Below are 15,932 nucleotides of genomic sequence, written 5' to 3'. Positions count from 1 at the left end.
CAGGACAGACCCCGAACACCCACACCCACAGGACAGACCCCGAACACCCACACCCACAGGACAGACCCCGAACACCCACACCCACAGGACAGACCTGAACACCCACACCCACAGGACAGACCTGAACACCCACACCCACAGGACAGACCTGAACACCCACACCCACAGGACAGACCTGAACACCCACACCTACAGGACAGACCTGAACACCCACACCTACAGGCCTGTCCCAGAACACCCACACCTACAGGCCTGTCCCAGAACACCCATGCCTGCAGTACAGACCCTGGATACGCATACCAGCGGCTCCTTGCACATGGGGTCAGGGGCGTCTACACTACTTCCACGGGCTTCCAGCCAGGCTCAGCACCAGGTCACAGAGAGGCTGGCAGGCGCTTGCTCCCTGTGTCCCCTCCCTCATGTTCTTCTGACACCTTCTGCTAGGGTTCCTCTCGGGTGAGCCACCACCTTTGCACTGTGGATTTGTGCCGCCTACGGCCAGGGCCCCGCCCTGCTTTCTGTTCTCCCTGAGCCTGGCCTGGGCACCTGCAGCGCTGTCCATTCCCGCCACGTCCCCTGGGAAGACGCAGAAGTCACCAAGACAGCCTGATGGTAGCTCCTGCCTACAGAGTAGCAATGTGTCTCAGATCTTTGGCCTGCTCCTCACAACACCCATCCTCCCAACAGAGCATCTTCCTCTGAGTGGACATGTTTGAAATTTTCTGGGTGGGGAGGGACTTCCCCCCAAAATAACTATTTTGAAGAATGTGCATGATGCTGTTGTGTTGTGTTTGACCCCTGTGTGTCTCCAGTCCTCACTCTGGTGTGTACAAAGCCAGTACCCTGAAGGTCTGACCCAGCCTTGCCCTCGGTGGTGGAGTCCTCAGTGGATTTTGTCCCAGACCAGTGGACAATTAGACATCCCAAGGACAGCCTTCCTGGGCAGCCGGCGACTGTCCCCCTGACCTCCCGACCCCAGCCCTTCTCCCTGGCACCTACCACTCTCTCCAGGTTCTTGCTGAGCTGGTTCACCATCAGACGCAGCCCAGACAGCTCACTCATCATGTTGCTCAGCTCCTCACAGGAGTGTGTGCACACGTCAGGCCTCTTCTGCACGCCGTGGCCCACAAAGTCTGTGGTGAGGTGAGGGCTCAGGTGCAGTGTCTCCGTGTGCTCATGGATGGCGTTGGCTTCAGCTGAGGGGGAGCCCGGGAGGTTATCATGGCACTGGCTCTGCAGGGCCGGCCTGCAGCTGAGGGGGAGCCCGGGAGGTTATCAGGGCACTGGCTCTGCAGGGCCGGCCTGCAGCTGAGGGGGTGAGGGGGAGCCTGGGGGGTTAGCGGGGCACTGGCTCTGCAGGGCTGGCCTGCAGCTGAGGGGGAGCCCGGGGGGTTAGCGGGGCACTGGCTCTGCAGGGCTGGCCTGCAGCTGAGGGGGAGCCCGGGAGGTTAGCGGGGCGCTGGCCCTGCAGCCCGGGAGGTTAGCGGGGCGCTGGCCCTGCAGCACGGGAGGTTAGCAGGGCACTGGCCCTGCAGGGCTGGCCTGCAGCTGAAGGGGAGCCCGGGGGGGTTAGCGGGGCACTGGCCCTGCAGCCCGGGAGGTTAGCGGGTCGCTGGCCCTGCAGCCCGGGAGGTTAGCGGGGCGCTGGCCCTGCAGCCCGGGAGGTTAGCGGGGCGCTGGCCCTGCAGCCCGGGAGGTTAGCGGGGCACTGGCCCTGCAGGGCTGGCCTGCAGCTGAAGGGGAGCCCGGCCGGGAGGTTAGCGGGGCGCTGGCCCTGCAGCCCGGGAGGTTAGCGGGGCGCTGGCCCTGCAGCCCGGGAGGTTAGCGGGGCGCTGGCCCTGCAGGGCCAGCCTGCACCTCACTGAGGGAACCTGCTCAGGGCTGCTCTGCACAGCTCCCGAGAGGCTTCTGGCTAGGCCGTCCCCAAGAACAGGAAGAGCGTGGTACCACTTCTGATTAAGACCCACGCCAAACAAAAGGTTTCAGCTCCATTTCCTAGCACCACTCTCAGTGTTTGGAAAGTCCAGTGCAAAGCAGAGGCTAAGCTCAAGAATGCAGAGATGCAGAGCTTATGGGAAAGGTAAACTACTATAAATTCCAATCGCATGTCACACATCTCTGTCACACTGAGCTACAACAGTTCCCTACGTACTCAATGTGAATCGCATGCAATTCCATCTGTCCACTACAAGCCCTAAGCCCTCAGCCCTCCTCTCCCCTCTTCTGTCCATTCACCCTTACTGGGGCTCCTTTTCTGAATTTGGCATTAAACCAAACATCTGTTTTCTTGCCAAACACAGACACCCCCAGAGCTGCCTCTTTCCTCTGACTTCAGTGGTAGGTCTGCCAGCTAGTTCCTCCCCAAGCAGAGTAGATGAACCCCTTGGAGTCCAGGCCTAGTACAGGGACTGCCTCTCACTGACAGTGAAATTGTGTAAACTTTCTGCAGCCCTGGTGCCAGGATGCATATGGGTGGGACTCATAACTTACAAGTAGATTTGGAGTCAAGACACAGAGCCACCCTCTGTCAAGCAGGAGCCCATGACATCTGTTCAGTCCTGGCTTCACACACGCACACTTTCCCTCTCCCTCCCTCTCCTTTCCCCCTCCCTTCTCCCTCCCGCTCTTTCTCTCGCCATGCCCTGTCCTGTCCTGTTGGGACACCCCTGTTGAGGTATTGTGTGTGCAGGCTACTCTCTGCTCGGCACTGCCTCACTGAGCTTCAGGTTCAAAGCCCCTGCCTTCAACTTCAACTCATCATGCTTCTGCCAACACCAATGTATTTGTCACTCAGTAGACAGAGACACAAGCCTGAATAGACTGGAGTTTGCTCTACATTGACTTTCATTTTTTAAATCCATTACTTATCCATGATGGTTATTTTTCTGTTCGTTAAAGAGAATGTGTTCTGCGTCTGACTGTGCTGAGGTGAGCCCGCCCGGCAGCCCCTCCCCCCCCTCAGGCCTCACCATGATAGGACTGGAGTTGCTTGGCGTCTCCACAGAGTACACTCACAGTTCCCAAACACACAAAAGATCTGTATTTACCAAGCACCAACTCAGGAACTGGCATTCTCTATAAAATCAGATTTCTTTAACTCTCACAAAGCCAGTGGAGAACAGCTGACGCTGGCAGAGAACGGGGTTTGCTGGCCTATGCTTTCAGCTAGCCCTTACATATGCACACGCCTCCAGACACTGTGACGGTGCTGTTCAGAGCACACCCCTCCCAAAGCCGTGAACAGTGCTGTTCAGAGCACACCCTCTCCCGACACTGTGATGGTGCTGTTCAGAGCACACCCCATCCCGACACCGTGATGGTGCTGTTCAGAGCACACCCCATCCCAACACTGTGAACAGTGCTGTTCAGAGAACACTCCTCCCAAAGCCGTCAACAGTGCTGCTCAGAGCACACCCTCCCGACACCGTGATGGTGCTGTTCAGAGCACACCCCTCTGACACTGTGAACAGTGCTGTTCAGAACACACCCCCTCCTGACCCCGTGAACAGTGCTGCTCAGAGCACACCCCCTCCTGACCCCGTGAACAGTGCTGTTCAGAACATACCCCCTCCTGACCCAGTGAACAGTGCTGTTCAGAGCACACCCCTCCTGACCCCGTGAACAGTGCTGTTCAGAACACACCCCCTCCTGACCCCGTGAACAGTGCTGTTCAGAGCACACCCCTCCTGACCCCGTGAACAGTGCTGTTCAGAGCACAACCCTCCTGACCCCGTGAACAGTGCTGTTCAGAGCACACCCCTCCTGACCCCGTGAACAGTGCTGCTCAGAGCACACCCCTCTTGACACTGTAAACAGTGCTGTTCAGAGCACACCCCATCCCAACACTGTGAACAGTGCTGTTCAGAGCACACCCCGTCCTGACCCCATGAACAGTGCTGTTCAGAGCACACCCCCTCCTGACCCCGTGAACAGTGCTGTTCAGAACACACCCCCTCCTAACACCGTGACAGTGCTGTTCAGAACACACCCCCTCCTGACCCCATGAACAGTGCTGTTCAGAACATACCCCCTCCTGACCCCGTGAACAGTGCTGTTCAGAGCACACCCCTCCTGACCCTGTGAACAGTGCTGCTCAGAGCGCACCCCTCCTGACCCCATGAACAGTGCTGTTCAGAGCACACCCCCTCCTAACACCGTGACAGTGCTGTTCAGAACATACCCCTATCCCGACACTGAACAGTGCTGTTCAGAACACACCCCGTCCTGACCCCGTGAACAGTGCTGTTCAGAGCACACCCTTCCTGACCCCGTGAACAGTGCTGTTCAGAGCACACCCTTCCTGACCCCGTGAACAGTGCTGCTCAAAGCACACCCCTCCTGACCCTGTGAACAGTGCTGTTCAGAGCACACCCTTCCTGACCCTGTGAACAGTGCTGTTTGGAGCACACAGCGCTCCCAAGGCTGTGAACAGTGCTGTTCAGAGCATACCCCCTCCCAACACCGTGAACAGTGCTGTTCAGAGCACACACCCCTCCCAAAACCGTGAATGGTGCTACACCTACCTTCTGGGCCTTGACGGCAGCCTTTCTTGAGTAGAACATCTTCCACGGAGTTTTCAAACACTAAGTAGACATTCTGCAGCAAGCCCTGTGGAAACATGAAGAACAGCGTGGGATGCAAAGCTAACGGACACTGGTAGCTCCAGGGCAGGGTCCTTCCACAGAATGTTTTCTCCTCTGTACAAATACTTAGAAAGTTAGAAATCAGCCTATCACCAGCTTCCCTTTTATCGCTACCTTAGAAACTGGATTATAGAGATGAGACCAAAGTGGAAGTGGCATGTGAAGTTTGCTAACTAGGAAGTCAGGTGTGCAGGTGGGGCACAGGAGGCCGAGGGGCTGTGGACTCCATCTGCTGAGCATGCTCACACTGACACACTGGGGTCCCTCCAAGGCCTCACGTGTGCTGGTGTGTAGCAGAGGGACCTTATGTAGACTCTGGGTCTGCAAGGCAGCCCTCCATACCTTAGAGACGTGGCTCCTGCAGTGGGGGAGGCCAGCCACATGGCCACGGAGGGCCCTCCACGGTGCCCCATCACCCAGTAATGCAGCACGCAGCCTTCTGTGCAAGCAGCAGCTTGACATGCACGCATGTCTAGAGGAGATGCACACATTGCCTCCCACCTACACTGGCTCACACACATGACCAATTCTTCTAGTTAAACAGGACCGCAAGCCCGCTGTGCATTCAGCTCACTTAAACTGCACAATGCAGCGCACTGTCCTTTCTCCCCTAGTGACGGAAGATGGGCTGGGAGATGGATGTGCCACTGCTCAGTACTTGACGGAGGGTCAGACGCTAACTGGGCAGCTTGCAAGAGCCCCACAGTGAGAACCCAGTCTGGTCTCCACTGAGTGTCTGACTTTCCCAGCATCCAGGGGAAGGAACCCAAGGGAGCCTCCAGAACCAGGTCCTCCGCACAGACACCTCAAATGCTCATGGCTTTGTGTACCCCTGCTCCAGACTTCCTAGCAGGGCAGATACATAGCTATTCTCCCACAAATCCACAGAAAGACAGTTTCTAACTAGCCCGCTTTTCAATCCATCGCCAAAGCAAAGACTGGAGAATGGCTTCAGCCCTAACAGAATCATTCCAGGATTGTCAGGGCATGTGCGGCGGGGTCAGGCCCCTGGATTCTGACCAGCCCTCAGTCCCATCACTCACTGACCTTGTACTGGCAAGGAACCCGTGACTGCTGCCCTGCTCTGCCCAGGTTAGGGTGTGCCAGCTGTGTGTGTGCGCGTGCGTGCATGTGTGTGGAGGGTTGATGGCATGTGGGGAAGGTCTGTGCTCTGCGTGCAGGGTGCAAGGTTGTGTGTGAGTGTCCATGAATGCACATGACTCTAGCACACATCTGTCTGACTGCTGATGGGTGGTACTCGTGCATAGGTGGCCCAGTATGTCTGCATGCTGCTTACATGTGCAAGTGTGTGTGGTGCATGTGTACACCAGTGTACAAGCATGCATGTGTACTCATATAGAGTGTTGTACAAGTGTGTGCTTATGTGAGATGCATATATACTTCTGTTCATGGTAGTGTTTGTATATGTGCATGCAGGTAAATGCAAAATGTGTGTGCACAATGGTGCAAGCATGTGTGCAAGTGTGGTATCCAGTGTGTATGCCTGTGTGTGGTGCGTTTGTAAGTACATGTGTGAGTGTGAGCAGAAGGGACCCTTGTGCACGCAGGTATGTGTTGTGTGCTGCTCCAGCCCATTAGCTGACACAGCTTCGTCAACGGCTGCATACACACCCTGAAGTGGCTCTCTCGGGAGGCTCCTCTGGCCACGTACATCCTGCTCCTGTCCACAGTCAGCTGCTCATAAAAGGGCTCGTCCAGGGTGAAGCTGTCGATGAGGTCACAGCCCACATACAAGCTGTAGGTCTCCCCGGCCACCTGCACAGTGACATTCTTCCACTGGGAGTCGGCCAGGCCCACGTCCTCCAGCGAGACCATGTGCCGCGCGCCCTCCACCCAGTAGGCAAGGTCCAGGGTGTCTCTCGGGCCGTTGGAGATGATCTCGAACTGCCTCTGGGAGGCACCAGGGCCCTCCAGAGCCAGCAGCGTTCCCTGGGACTTCCGGTCCTGCTTCAGCTGGGCCGTGAGGAAGAAACCATCCTTCTGCCGCATGACCTTGATAATCCTGCCAAGGTCGTCTGAGTTCACCGGGGGGATGTAGTCAAAGCGGACAAAGCGGTAAGCCGGGACGCCGGGGTCAGGCCCTCGGAACTGCTTGGCTCCAATGGTCTTCCGGTTTATGTTGCTGAGGCTGAAGAGGTCGAAGGTAGTATCTGCATGCTGGTCACCGGCTGCCGAAGGGAAGCGCAGAGCCGAGTCACCCACAGCAGGGGCTGGGCTGGCCGGGCTCCTCGGACAAGCCACAGGCGAGAGCCAGGCAGCCCGCGTGGGCACCAGGCACGTGTCACGCTTCCCCTCGATCACAGACACCGAGCCTGCCGCAGCCCATCTCCCATCCAGGGCTTTGCGGAAGCCTGCGCCACGTGATCGTGAGGCTCACGTCCTGATCCCAGAGGCTGAGTTACTGTCCCTTACCCAGACACACTGGCCAGCCCATCCTCCCACCGGCCCACCTGCTGCTGCAGGCCAGCGAGCCCAGCTCAGGGCAGCGTCCTCCTCCCAGCACGTGACCGCTGGAGCCGTGCCAGGAAGAAGGGGGTCTTGAACCTCTCTGGGGATGGGCTTCTGATTGCACTAAGTGACATGGCTGCTTCTTGTGGGACATTCTGCCTTACGCAAAGGATACTGTCGCACCCTTTTTTTTTTTTTTTAATAAAAATGTGATCTCCAAACTCGACTGCTCTGTGTGGTTAAAACTCTCAGACAATGGGCTCTTGTGTCCACAAGTGAATGGTTTAAGTCACCATATAACAGCTCAAAGGAAGGCATCGGCTCTCACCAGTATTGTAACAATTTAAATAATCCAAAAGAAAAATCCATAAAGATGAAAACATCATAATACACAGTTGATGACAAAACTGTGAACTCTACAATCTTAATAGACATATTGACAGTAGTATACATAATTCAAATAATTTAACCCTTTGTCTACTGCTACAAAAAGTGTCCGTCTCAGTTTTGCAACTTTCTCAAAGGATAGTCATGAATTTATTTACAACACTGTTCCTGCCAATAGTCACAGTGAAGCCGAAATCTGAGAAAAAATTGCTCTGCTAACATTAGGGCTTATCTGTGATGGGAAATCACAGAGTCCTTAAGATTATGTTGGAGAAAATAAATGTCTGGGAAAGTATTTACTAGAAACATTTTAGCAGGAAGGAAGTGGGGAGAAACAAAGATACAAAACAAAACCTTCACAGTTTTGAAGCGCTGCTTGTAGATGAAGGCTGTCCGGTGCGGAGGGAAAGCCTGGGTTCCGGGGGATTTGGTATGAAACCTGGCCTTTCCTAACAGAACTCCTTTCCTAGCAGCTGGTGTCTGGCCTGCAGCTAAGCCCTGTCCACGGCAGAGCCCACGCTGTCCACACTCACCCAGAGCCCATGGCCACGCCCACAAGGCCAGCAGGACCAGCCTCCAGAGCATCCTGCCGCCTGCTGCAACTCCTAGGAGAAAAACCAGCCCTCATTAGTGAAGTGCACAGCTGCAGCTCTGGCCGTGGGGTAGGCTGCTCGCCCACGTGATCTCTCCAAAGCACTGTGTGTGGAAAAACCAAAAGCAAACATCCTTGTGTGAAGTTGAAGCTCTGCTTTGCTGTTAGGATCTCACAGCTGCTAGCACTGCATGCATTGGCGTTCCCCATACTCCTGCAGTGGGAGCCTCAGAACAACCCGCCAAGAACGTGCCCACAGAGGAGAGGGCAGCTGCTGGCCGGCCCTCATTAATCCAGTTACAAGATGTAGCCAGGGCTTAGCTCCAGAAGCTTGCATTCAGAAAAACCTCAGCCTGGTGAAAATAATCTGTGAAGGCATCTGGCCAATGTCCAAGGGAAAATAAACAGTTATGCATAATTTAATTAAATAGAATCAGGATCAACTGCATTTCAAAGTTGGAAAGAGACTTGGTGTATCACTCTTAGGAGAAACAGAAGATTTCACTTAGCAACGATTCTTACCCTACTTTCTATTTTCCTGCAGGCCTGTTTTTCCATTCTCTGAGATTCTAAATTGGCATGGCTTACCAGACACTGGACCAGAAGTCAGGAGACCTGGAGCGCAGCCTGGCTCCACTGTTAACTGTCTCAACTCCTCTTCCTGGTGAGGAGGGGCAGGGCTGCGGTGGTGTCCTGGGTCCCTCACACCCCAATGGGTGCGAAACCTAACGCTCTGATCACAACCCCTCCCCTGTTTAGACCACCATGCTGATTGAATTCTCATTGTTAAGGAAACCCAAGAATCTGCCTCTCTAGAAAGACTTGGCAAGGTAAAAAGGCCACCTCCCAGGTTCAAGGGCGGCCCATGGAGGGCAATGCTCGGTGGGCTCACAGGTCTCCTCCGGAGGCCAGCGGCCACGTGGGGCTTCCACGGTGGCTTTGCCGCAGGATGCCTGGTTTTCGGCTGTCACGTGGCAGGTGGAAGGACTGTAGCTCTGAGCTACAGCCTGGCGTGATTGGGCTCCAGCTTTGCTACCCAGATGGCTTCTTTATGCTCTCTGGCTCCGTTTCCTCATCCCTCCATGGAAAACAGCTCTCTGTAGCATGTGCTGGCTGGGTTGTTATGGAGTTACAGTAAGCAGATTAAATGGCCCTCAAGCACTTTTTAGCAAGCTGGATCCTGAGCTGTTCCTGGCTGAAGTCTGGGGCCCCTGGTGGTTTCTGCTCACGGTGACAGCGCAGAACTCCCCGAGCCCTGCCACGTACCCAGAACAGCACCTGTGCACAGAGAGCGTTCCTGGGGCTGGTGTTCCCGGGCAATCGTGGTGTGGAGACTTCCTAACCATTCCTGCCGCCTGGCCCCTCTCACACCACAGCTCTCGCACAGGTGAACAGCCGCACCAGCACCGGCTGACATGCTGAGCTCTGGGCAAAATCCGTCCCAAACAGAGCGTCACAAGCACCAGCGGTACCAACCCCACCTCACCTCGGGGGCTAGTCACAACACACAGGAGCACACGGGAGGGACTGCGTCCCGGTGTGAAAGCCGACAATGCAACCGCATCACAGTTCCACAAACTCGCTCCCACCCCTTCCGCATAGTCACGCTAGATGTTAGATTTTTTTTCCAACTCCTTCTTGAAGCAGACTGCAATTGAACTTCATGAAGGTTCTATGAATTCTTCTAAAATGAATATCAAATTGAAAAGTGACTGCAGTGCGTCCATCAGGCCCCTGTGACCAGCACGGCTCCCAGGACCAGTGCCACCGCCTCCCCCGCCTCCCACGGACCTGTCCTCCAGCTGCCCGAAAAGCTGCCGGCTCATTGCATACACACCCTTTCCCCAGACTCAGAACGGCGGTGCGATGCTCTCCACAGACTACCTGTGGCAGCAAGGCCTGCGCAGCCGTTGGTGAGATGAGAGTTAGACTCTATAATGACTTCATATTCACGCTTCTGGAAACTGTTGGCAATGCCTTTCTTGTGGCTCCTCTCCAGTAACAAAGTCCCCGGTGTGGAAACTTACTCCGGATCTGAATCCGAAGCTCCGCGTGGCCCAGGCAGCACACAGAGGAAAGCAGCAGGACCTGGGCAGGGGCCAGAGCCGACGGGGTCCAGCCGGACCCTGCAAGCCAGACCTCAAAGTCAGGCCTCCAGTCAGTTCACCACACAATGCACTTGAGGGGCAGGATGGGAAGGGGTATGCCCACCACTGCAACTCAGGAGCCTGTCTTGCATATGTTTCTGCTCTCCTACTGGACATCAAGAGCCTTTTCTGAAAGCTACAGCCCAAGGAAATAACTAAGTGAATAAATGGTGCACAGTACCTGGTACGCCGGGAGGCCGGCGATGGCTGCTTTTGGTGATCAGGTCCAGAGAGGACAAGGATGAGGTGCTGGAGGAGACAGGGTCCTGGGTGGAGGCTGCTGACCGCTGGACACTCTCCCTGCCTCCAGGCGGCAGCCTTTATATGCTCCTCTCCCAGAGTGGCCCTGCCAATCACACACACGAGGAAGCACGTTTAATTCATTCCTTCGAAGGAATGACCTAATTCCTCTTTCCCATCCCACCATTTGCTCTGAGTACCTGCATCTGAGTCCAAGTCCAGCCCCTTCCCTCATGCTGGGTGCCGCCCCCTCTCCGCGTCTACCCTGGGCTTGCCAGACAGGGTCAGGGAGGAGCCAGACAGAGGGGAAAAGCAGGGACTCACTTTTCCTGTCTTCTCTCAGGAAAGAAAATGCTATAAATAAAACCAGCAATATTGGCTGGAACTCCCTATTTTGCTTAAGAGAAAAGTATGCAAGTTCTATGCTTTAAATATGTTTCAAATTATCCAATGTGATACTGGCCTTTCTGAATCAAGTAAGCAGTCATCAGTAACACAAAAGAAGTCAGCGGGTGCAAATGCTTGCACTCAGCCTTGGTGAAGTTCCCACATGTAAGAATTAATGTTGTCATGCATGAAATCTTTAGTGTAAAAGAGTCCACAAACCACTCTAGGCAAGGGGCACAGCAGAGGCATGGCTGTGGGGTAGGATTTGTTTTCAATTAAACACGGTTTGTGTATTACTGCACAATGTCCTCCTGCAGATGCACAGTGTCCTCCTGCAGATGCACAGTGTCCTCCTGCAGATGCACAGTGTCTCCTGCAGATGCAGTGTCCTCCTGCAGATGCGCAGTGTCCTCCTGCAGATGTGCAGTGTCCTCCTGCAGATGCGCAGTGTCCTGCAGACGCGCAGTGTCCTCCTGCAGATGCGCAGTGTCCTCCTGCAGATGCGCAGTGTCCTCCTGCAGATGTGCAGTGTCCTCCTGCAGATATGCAGTGTCCTGCAGATGTGCAGTGTCCTCCTGCAGATGCGCAGTGTCCTGCAGATGCACAGTATCCTACAGAAGCGCAATGTCCTCTTGCAGATGCGCAGTGTCCTCCTGCAGATGCGCAGTGTCCCCTGCAGATGCGCAGTGTCCTCCTGCAGATGCGCATTTTCCCTGCAGATGCGCAGTGTCCTCCTGCAGATGCGCAGTGTCCCCCTGCAGATGTGCAGTATCCTGCAGATGCAGCACCCCCTGAAGATGTGCAGTGTCCTGCAGATGCATAGTGTCCCCTGCAGATGCACAGTGTCCTGCAGATACGCTGCATCCTCCTGCAGATGTGCAGTGTCCTCCTGCAGATGTGCAGTGTCCTCCTGCAGATGCGCAGTGTCCCCTGCAGATGCGCAGTGTCCCCTGCAGATGCGCAGTGTCCTCCTGCAGATGAGCAGTGTCCTCCTGCAGATGCACAGTGTCCTCCTGCAGATGAGCAGTGTCCCCTGCAGATGCGCAGTGTCCCCTGCAGATGTGCACTGTCTTCCTGCAGATGTGCAGTGTCCTTTTGCAGATGTGCACTGTCTTCCTGCAGATGTACAATGTCCTCCTGCAGATGCACAGTGTCCTCCTGCAGATGCGCAGTGTCCTGCAGATGCACAGTATCCTGCAGATGCGCAATGTCCTCCTGCAGATGCGCAGTGTCCTCCTGCAGATGCGCAGTGTCCCCTGCAGATGCGCAGTGTCCTCCTGCAGATGCGCATTTTCCCTGCAGATGCGCAGCATCCTCCTGCAGATGCGCAGTGGCCCCTGCAGATGTGCAGCGTCCTCCTGCAGATGCACAGTGTTCCCCTGCAGATGTGCAGTGTTCCCCTGCAGATGTGCAGTGTCCTTCTGCAGATGTGCAGTGTCCTCCTGCAGATGCGCAGTGTCCTCCTGCAGATGCAGTGTCCTCCTCCTGCAGATGCAGTGTCCCCCTGCAGATGTGCAGTATCCTGCAGATGCGCAGTGTCCTGCAGATGCACAGTGTCCCCCTGCAGATGTGCAGTGTCCTGCAGATGCAGCACCCCCTGAAGATGTGCAGTGTCCTACAGATGCGCAGCGTCCCCTGCAGATGTGTACTACTCAATCAGACTCACTTCACAGTGGCTGGAAGGGACTGGAGGAAAAGTCATGAGGCTCAGCTACAAAGGAGGATTGCAGATGGAATGGGTAGGGATGAGAGTATGAGAGGAGAGGCGGTAGCCGACATCTCCTTTCCAACTCAACCTACCCAGGCCAGAGTGGGCAGACTATGGACATTGGAGGAGAAGAGTCATCACCTAGGGTGAGCAATGTACAGAGGGAGGGAGATCACACAGGGTGGACAGAGGAGAGAGGATGTGGCTGGGTAGGTGGGTGACACAGAAGAAACATCCAGCCTGGACATCAGAGGTGTCCACAAACACATTCTCCAAGAGTAGTAGGTTCTGGGCCAAAATAAGATGTCCTGGGCCAGGGGATAGATGCTATGGTGCTGAGCCTCCAGCGTGCGGTATTTGCTCTTTTCACACTCTCTGCAGTGCTGTGATAATAGCAGAGCCCACACTGGGAGTCGCGGTCTCTGTCAGCAGACAACTGCATGGCAGAAACCTGGGTGGCAATGTAAGAGGAACCCGCGGACCGTCCCTCAGCCAGGCTGCACAGTTCTGTCCCCAGACCTGTAGCGCAGCTCGCTCTGGACTGGCTTCGGGACTCGGCCACCTGCGCTCATTCTTGTGTGTAGTTTACCCGGCCCTGGGTTAAAGGTCACCTCCAGCCGGATTCACGTCTCCAACCTCTGTCCACATGCACACACTGGAGTAAAACCCCAGCCTACAACAGCCTTCCTCAGCCCATGAGCAACAACCATCCGCTCTGCCCTCTCCAGGCACCCAGGCCTCTGGGCCATCCTGGCTCTTAGCCCCCTGAGTCCCAGCCCATAGTCTTCTCTCAGCAGAAGGCCAGGGGACTCCTCTCCTCCACGCACGGCGTGACCACTCGGGAACCCAGATGGGGCACAGCTGACGGGCTGCTTTTCACTGATGCTGAGAATCAGAGCCAGGAGGCATGCACACCAGGCTACTCAGGGAATGGTGAGAGGAGGATTGTAATTCAAGGCCAGCTAAGGCGAAGTGAGCAACCAAGCACTACCCAATTTCAAATCAAAATGCCAAAGAGCTGAGAGCACAGCTCAAGTGGAAGGGAGCTGGCCTTGAATGGACAAGGCCCTGGATTCAAGTTTAAGGTAGGGGAGGAGAGAGAGAAGAAAGAGATGAGAGGAAAGAAAGGAGAGAAGGAAGAAGGGAGACAGGGAAGGGAAGGAAGGAAGGAAGAAAAGAAGGAAGCTAGGAAAAGAAGGAAGGAAGCTAGGAAAGGAAGGAGGGAAGGAAGGAAGGAGGGAAGGAAGGAAGGAAGGAAGGAAGGAAGGAAGGAAGGAAGGAAGGAAGGCAAGCATGTAAGAAGGAAGGAAGGAAGATAGGAGGGAGGGGGAGGGAGGGAAAGAAGGAAGGAAGGAAGGCAGAAAGAATATAGGAAAGAAAGAAAGAACGAAGGAAGGCAGATAGGAAGGAATGAAGGTGGGAGGGGGGAAGAAGGCAGGAAGAAGGCAGGAAGGAAGGAAGGAAGGAAAGAAGGAAATCAGAAAATCAAGCCACCTGTTAAGTCTGGGAGCCACAAAGCTGGTCTGTGAATCAGCTGTCCCACACCAGACCACACTGCCCAAGCTGCAGGCCAAAGGGCGGCCTACATTCCTGGTTTCAACAGAACAACTCACATTTGCCCTTGGCAGACATGGGAGCGCTGAGGATGAGTGTGAAAGTGTGTCTCTGAGACACTGGTCTGTGAGAGCGAGGACCTGGCTTTTTTATGCCGTATTGGTAATACAGGAGCTCAGGATTTAACTGAAAGAAATGTCCAAAGAAACAGCAAAGGAGGCGCTGCAGATCCACGGGGTCAACAGGGAATGTGGAGGGCAGAGAACTGAAGACAGAGCAAAGGAACCCTCTTTTTCTTTTCTTTTCTTTTTTTTTTTTGGTCAATCATGGGGCTTGAACTCTGGGCCTGGGCGCTGTCCCTCAGCTCTTCAGCTCAAGGCTGGTACTCTACCATTTGAGCCACAGCACCACTTCCAGTTTTCTAGTGGTTTATTGGAGATAAGAGTCTCATGGACTTTCCTGCCTGGGCTGGCTTTAAACCGTGATTCTCAGATCTCAGCCTCCTGAGTAGCTAGGATGACAGGCATGGGCCACTGGCACCCGGCTCAACCCTACTCTTGAAGTGGTGGGAATCAGAAGTCAGCGTCTCACCCTGACAGCATCTCAAATCCATTTCCTCTGCTGGCGTCAGAGCCGCCCGGCAGCTCCCAGAAGGACCTGGCGCTACCCAGCACCAGTGTCTCTTGGCACCTTGGCATGGGTCCCTGAGTCCCTCATTCTGAGGCTGGTCACACTAGCAGGGAACAGGCTTGCTGTCAGGGATGGAGGCTGGGGCCCTGTGCGGACATGCAGGGACAGAGCTTCCCGATGGCAGGCCCAGGGCAGGGGAAAAGCTCAGGCCACCGTGAGAACTTGGAGCTGACCAGGCTTCCACAGGGTTAACAGGGAGACCCGGAACGGACTCTGCTTCCAGGAGGGGGTGAGGATAAGCGCTGGAGAGGGCAGAGCCGCAGGGACAGAGCCGCAGGCTTGAAAAGGCCCTTGGGCCTAACAGAGGATGCCAGATTGAAGAGAGCCATCTGAAGTGAGCTTCTATATGGCACCCAGACCTAGGAGCCCAGGACTGTGGTGTCATGGAACCATGGTTACAGACCTGAGTCCTGCCAGTCACAGCAGACCCCAGGCCAGGCATCCTGGGCCCTGGGCCAGTCCCCGTGTCTAGGGAGTCTTGAAGAACTAACACACTGAACAAAATGGGAAGGCAGATTTTGGGCATGTCCAGGGAACGACCTTATGCCTGATGCTACAGGTTTGTCTCTCCTTTGGGGAGAGCAGAGACCATGTATCTGGAGGCTCCAGTGGAGGCACAGTACAAAGCGCTGTCCACTCGAAGGGGTACATACTGGTGTCGGGGGCAGCAGGCCGTACTACCTCTGCTCTGACACAACAGTTAAACAGAGCTGTCTGGCCAGAGCAGCCCCAGCTGCAGAAGCATTTGTCTCACGCCTTCACATGTGTTCATGGTTTGATTCATCATGCCTTCACATGTGTTTGTGGTTTGATTCATCACGCCTTCACATGTGTTCGTGGTTTGATTCATCACACCTTCATGTGTTCATGATTTGATTCATCACGCCTTCACATGTGTTCATGGTTTGATTCATCACGCTTTCACGTGTTCATGATTGATTCATCAAGCCTTCACATGTGTTCATGGTTTGATTCATCACACCTTCACATGTGTTTGTGGTTTGATTCATCACGCCTTCGCATGTGTTCATGGTTTGATTCATCACGCCTTCACGTGTTCATGATTTGATTCATCACGCCTTCACATGTGTTCATGATTTGATTCATCACACCTT

At 54.9% G+C, this 15,932-nt stretch overlaps 1 protein-coding gene across 1 annotated transcript in view; it reads right to left on the bottom strand.

Annotated features, from left to right (window-relative positions):
• Thbs2 (thrombospondin 2) overlaps window positions 1-8,084 on the bottom strand; it is a 39,187-nt gene extending 31,103 nt beyond the window's left edge. The window contains exons 1-4 of the mRNA XM_013024510.1: window positions 8,033-8,084; window positions 6,276-6,832; window positions 4,524-4,608; window positions 1,000-1,196 (exon numbers count right to left, since the gene is read on the bottom strand). Of these exons, the coding sequence (XP_012879964.1) occupies window positions 1,000-1,196; window positions 4,524-4,608; window positions 6,276-6,832; window positions 8,033-8,084 (891 nt within the window). The remainder of the gene's footprint in view (window positions 1-999; window positions 1,197-4,523; window positions 4,609-6,275; window positions 6,833-8,032) is intronic.
• Between the last annotated feature and the right edge of the window lie 7,848 nt (window positions 8,085-15,932).

This window comes from Dipodomys ordii, unplaced genomic scaffold, assembly GCF_000151885.1.
Source record: "Dipodomys ordii isolate 6190 unplaced genomic scaffold, Dord_2.0 Scaffold77, whole genome shotgun sequence".
In the NCBI taxonomy this organism is placed as follows: domain Eukaryota; kingdom Metazoa; phylum Chordata; class Mammalia; order Rodentia; family Heteromyidae; genus Dipodomys; species Dipodomys ordii.
The sequence above is the reverse complement of the archived record's forward strand: the minus strand, read 5'-3'. Positions and strand labels throughout refer to the sequence as shown.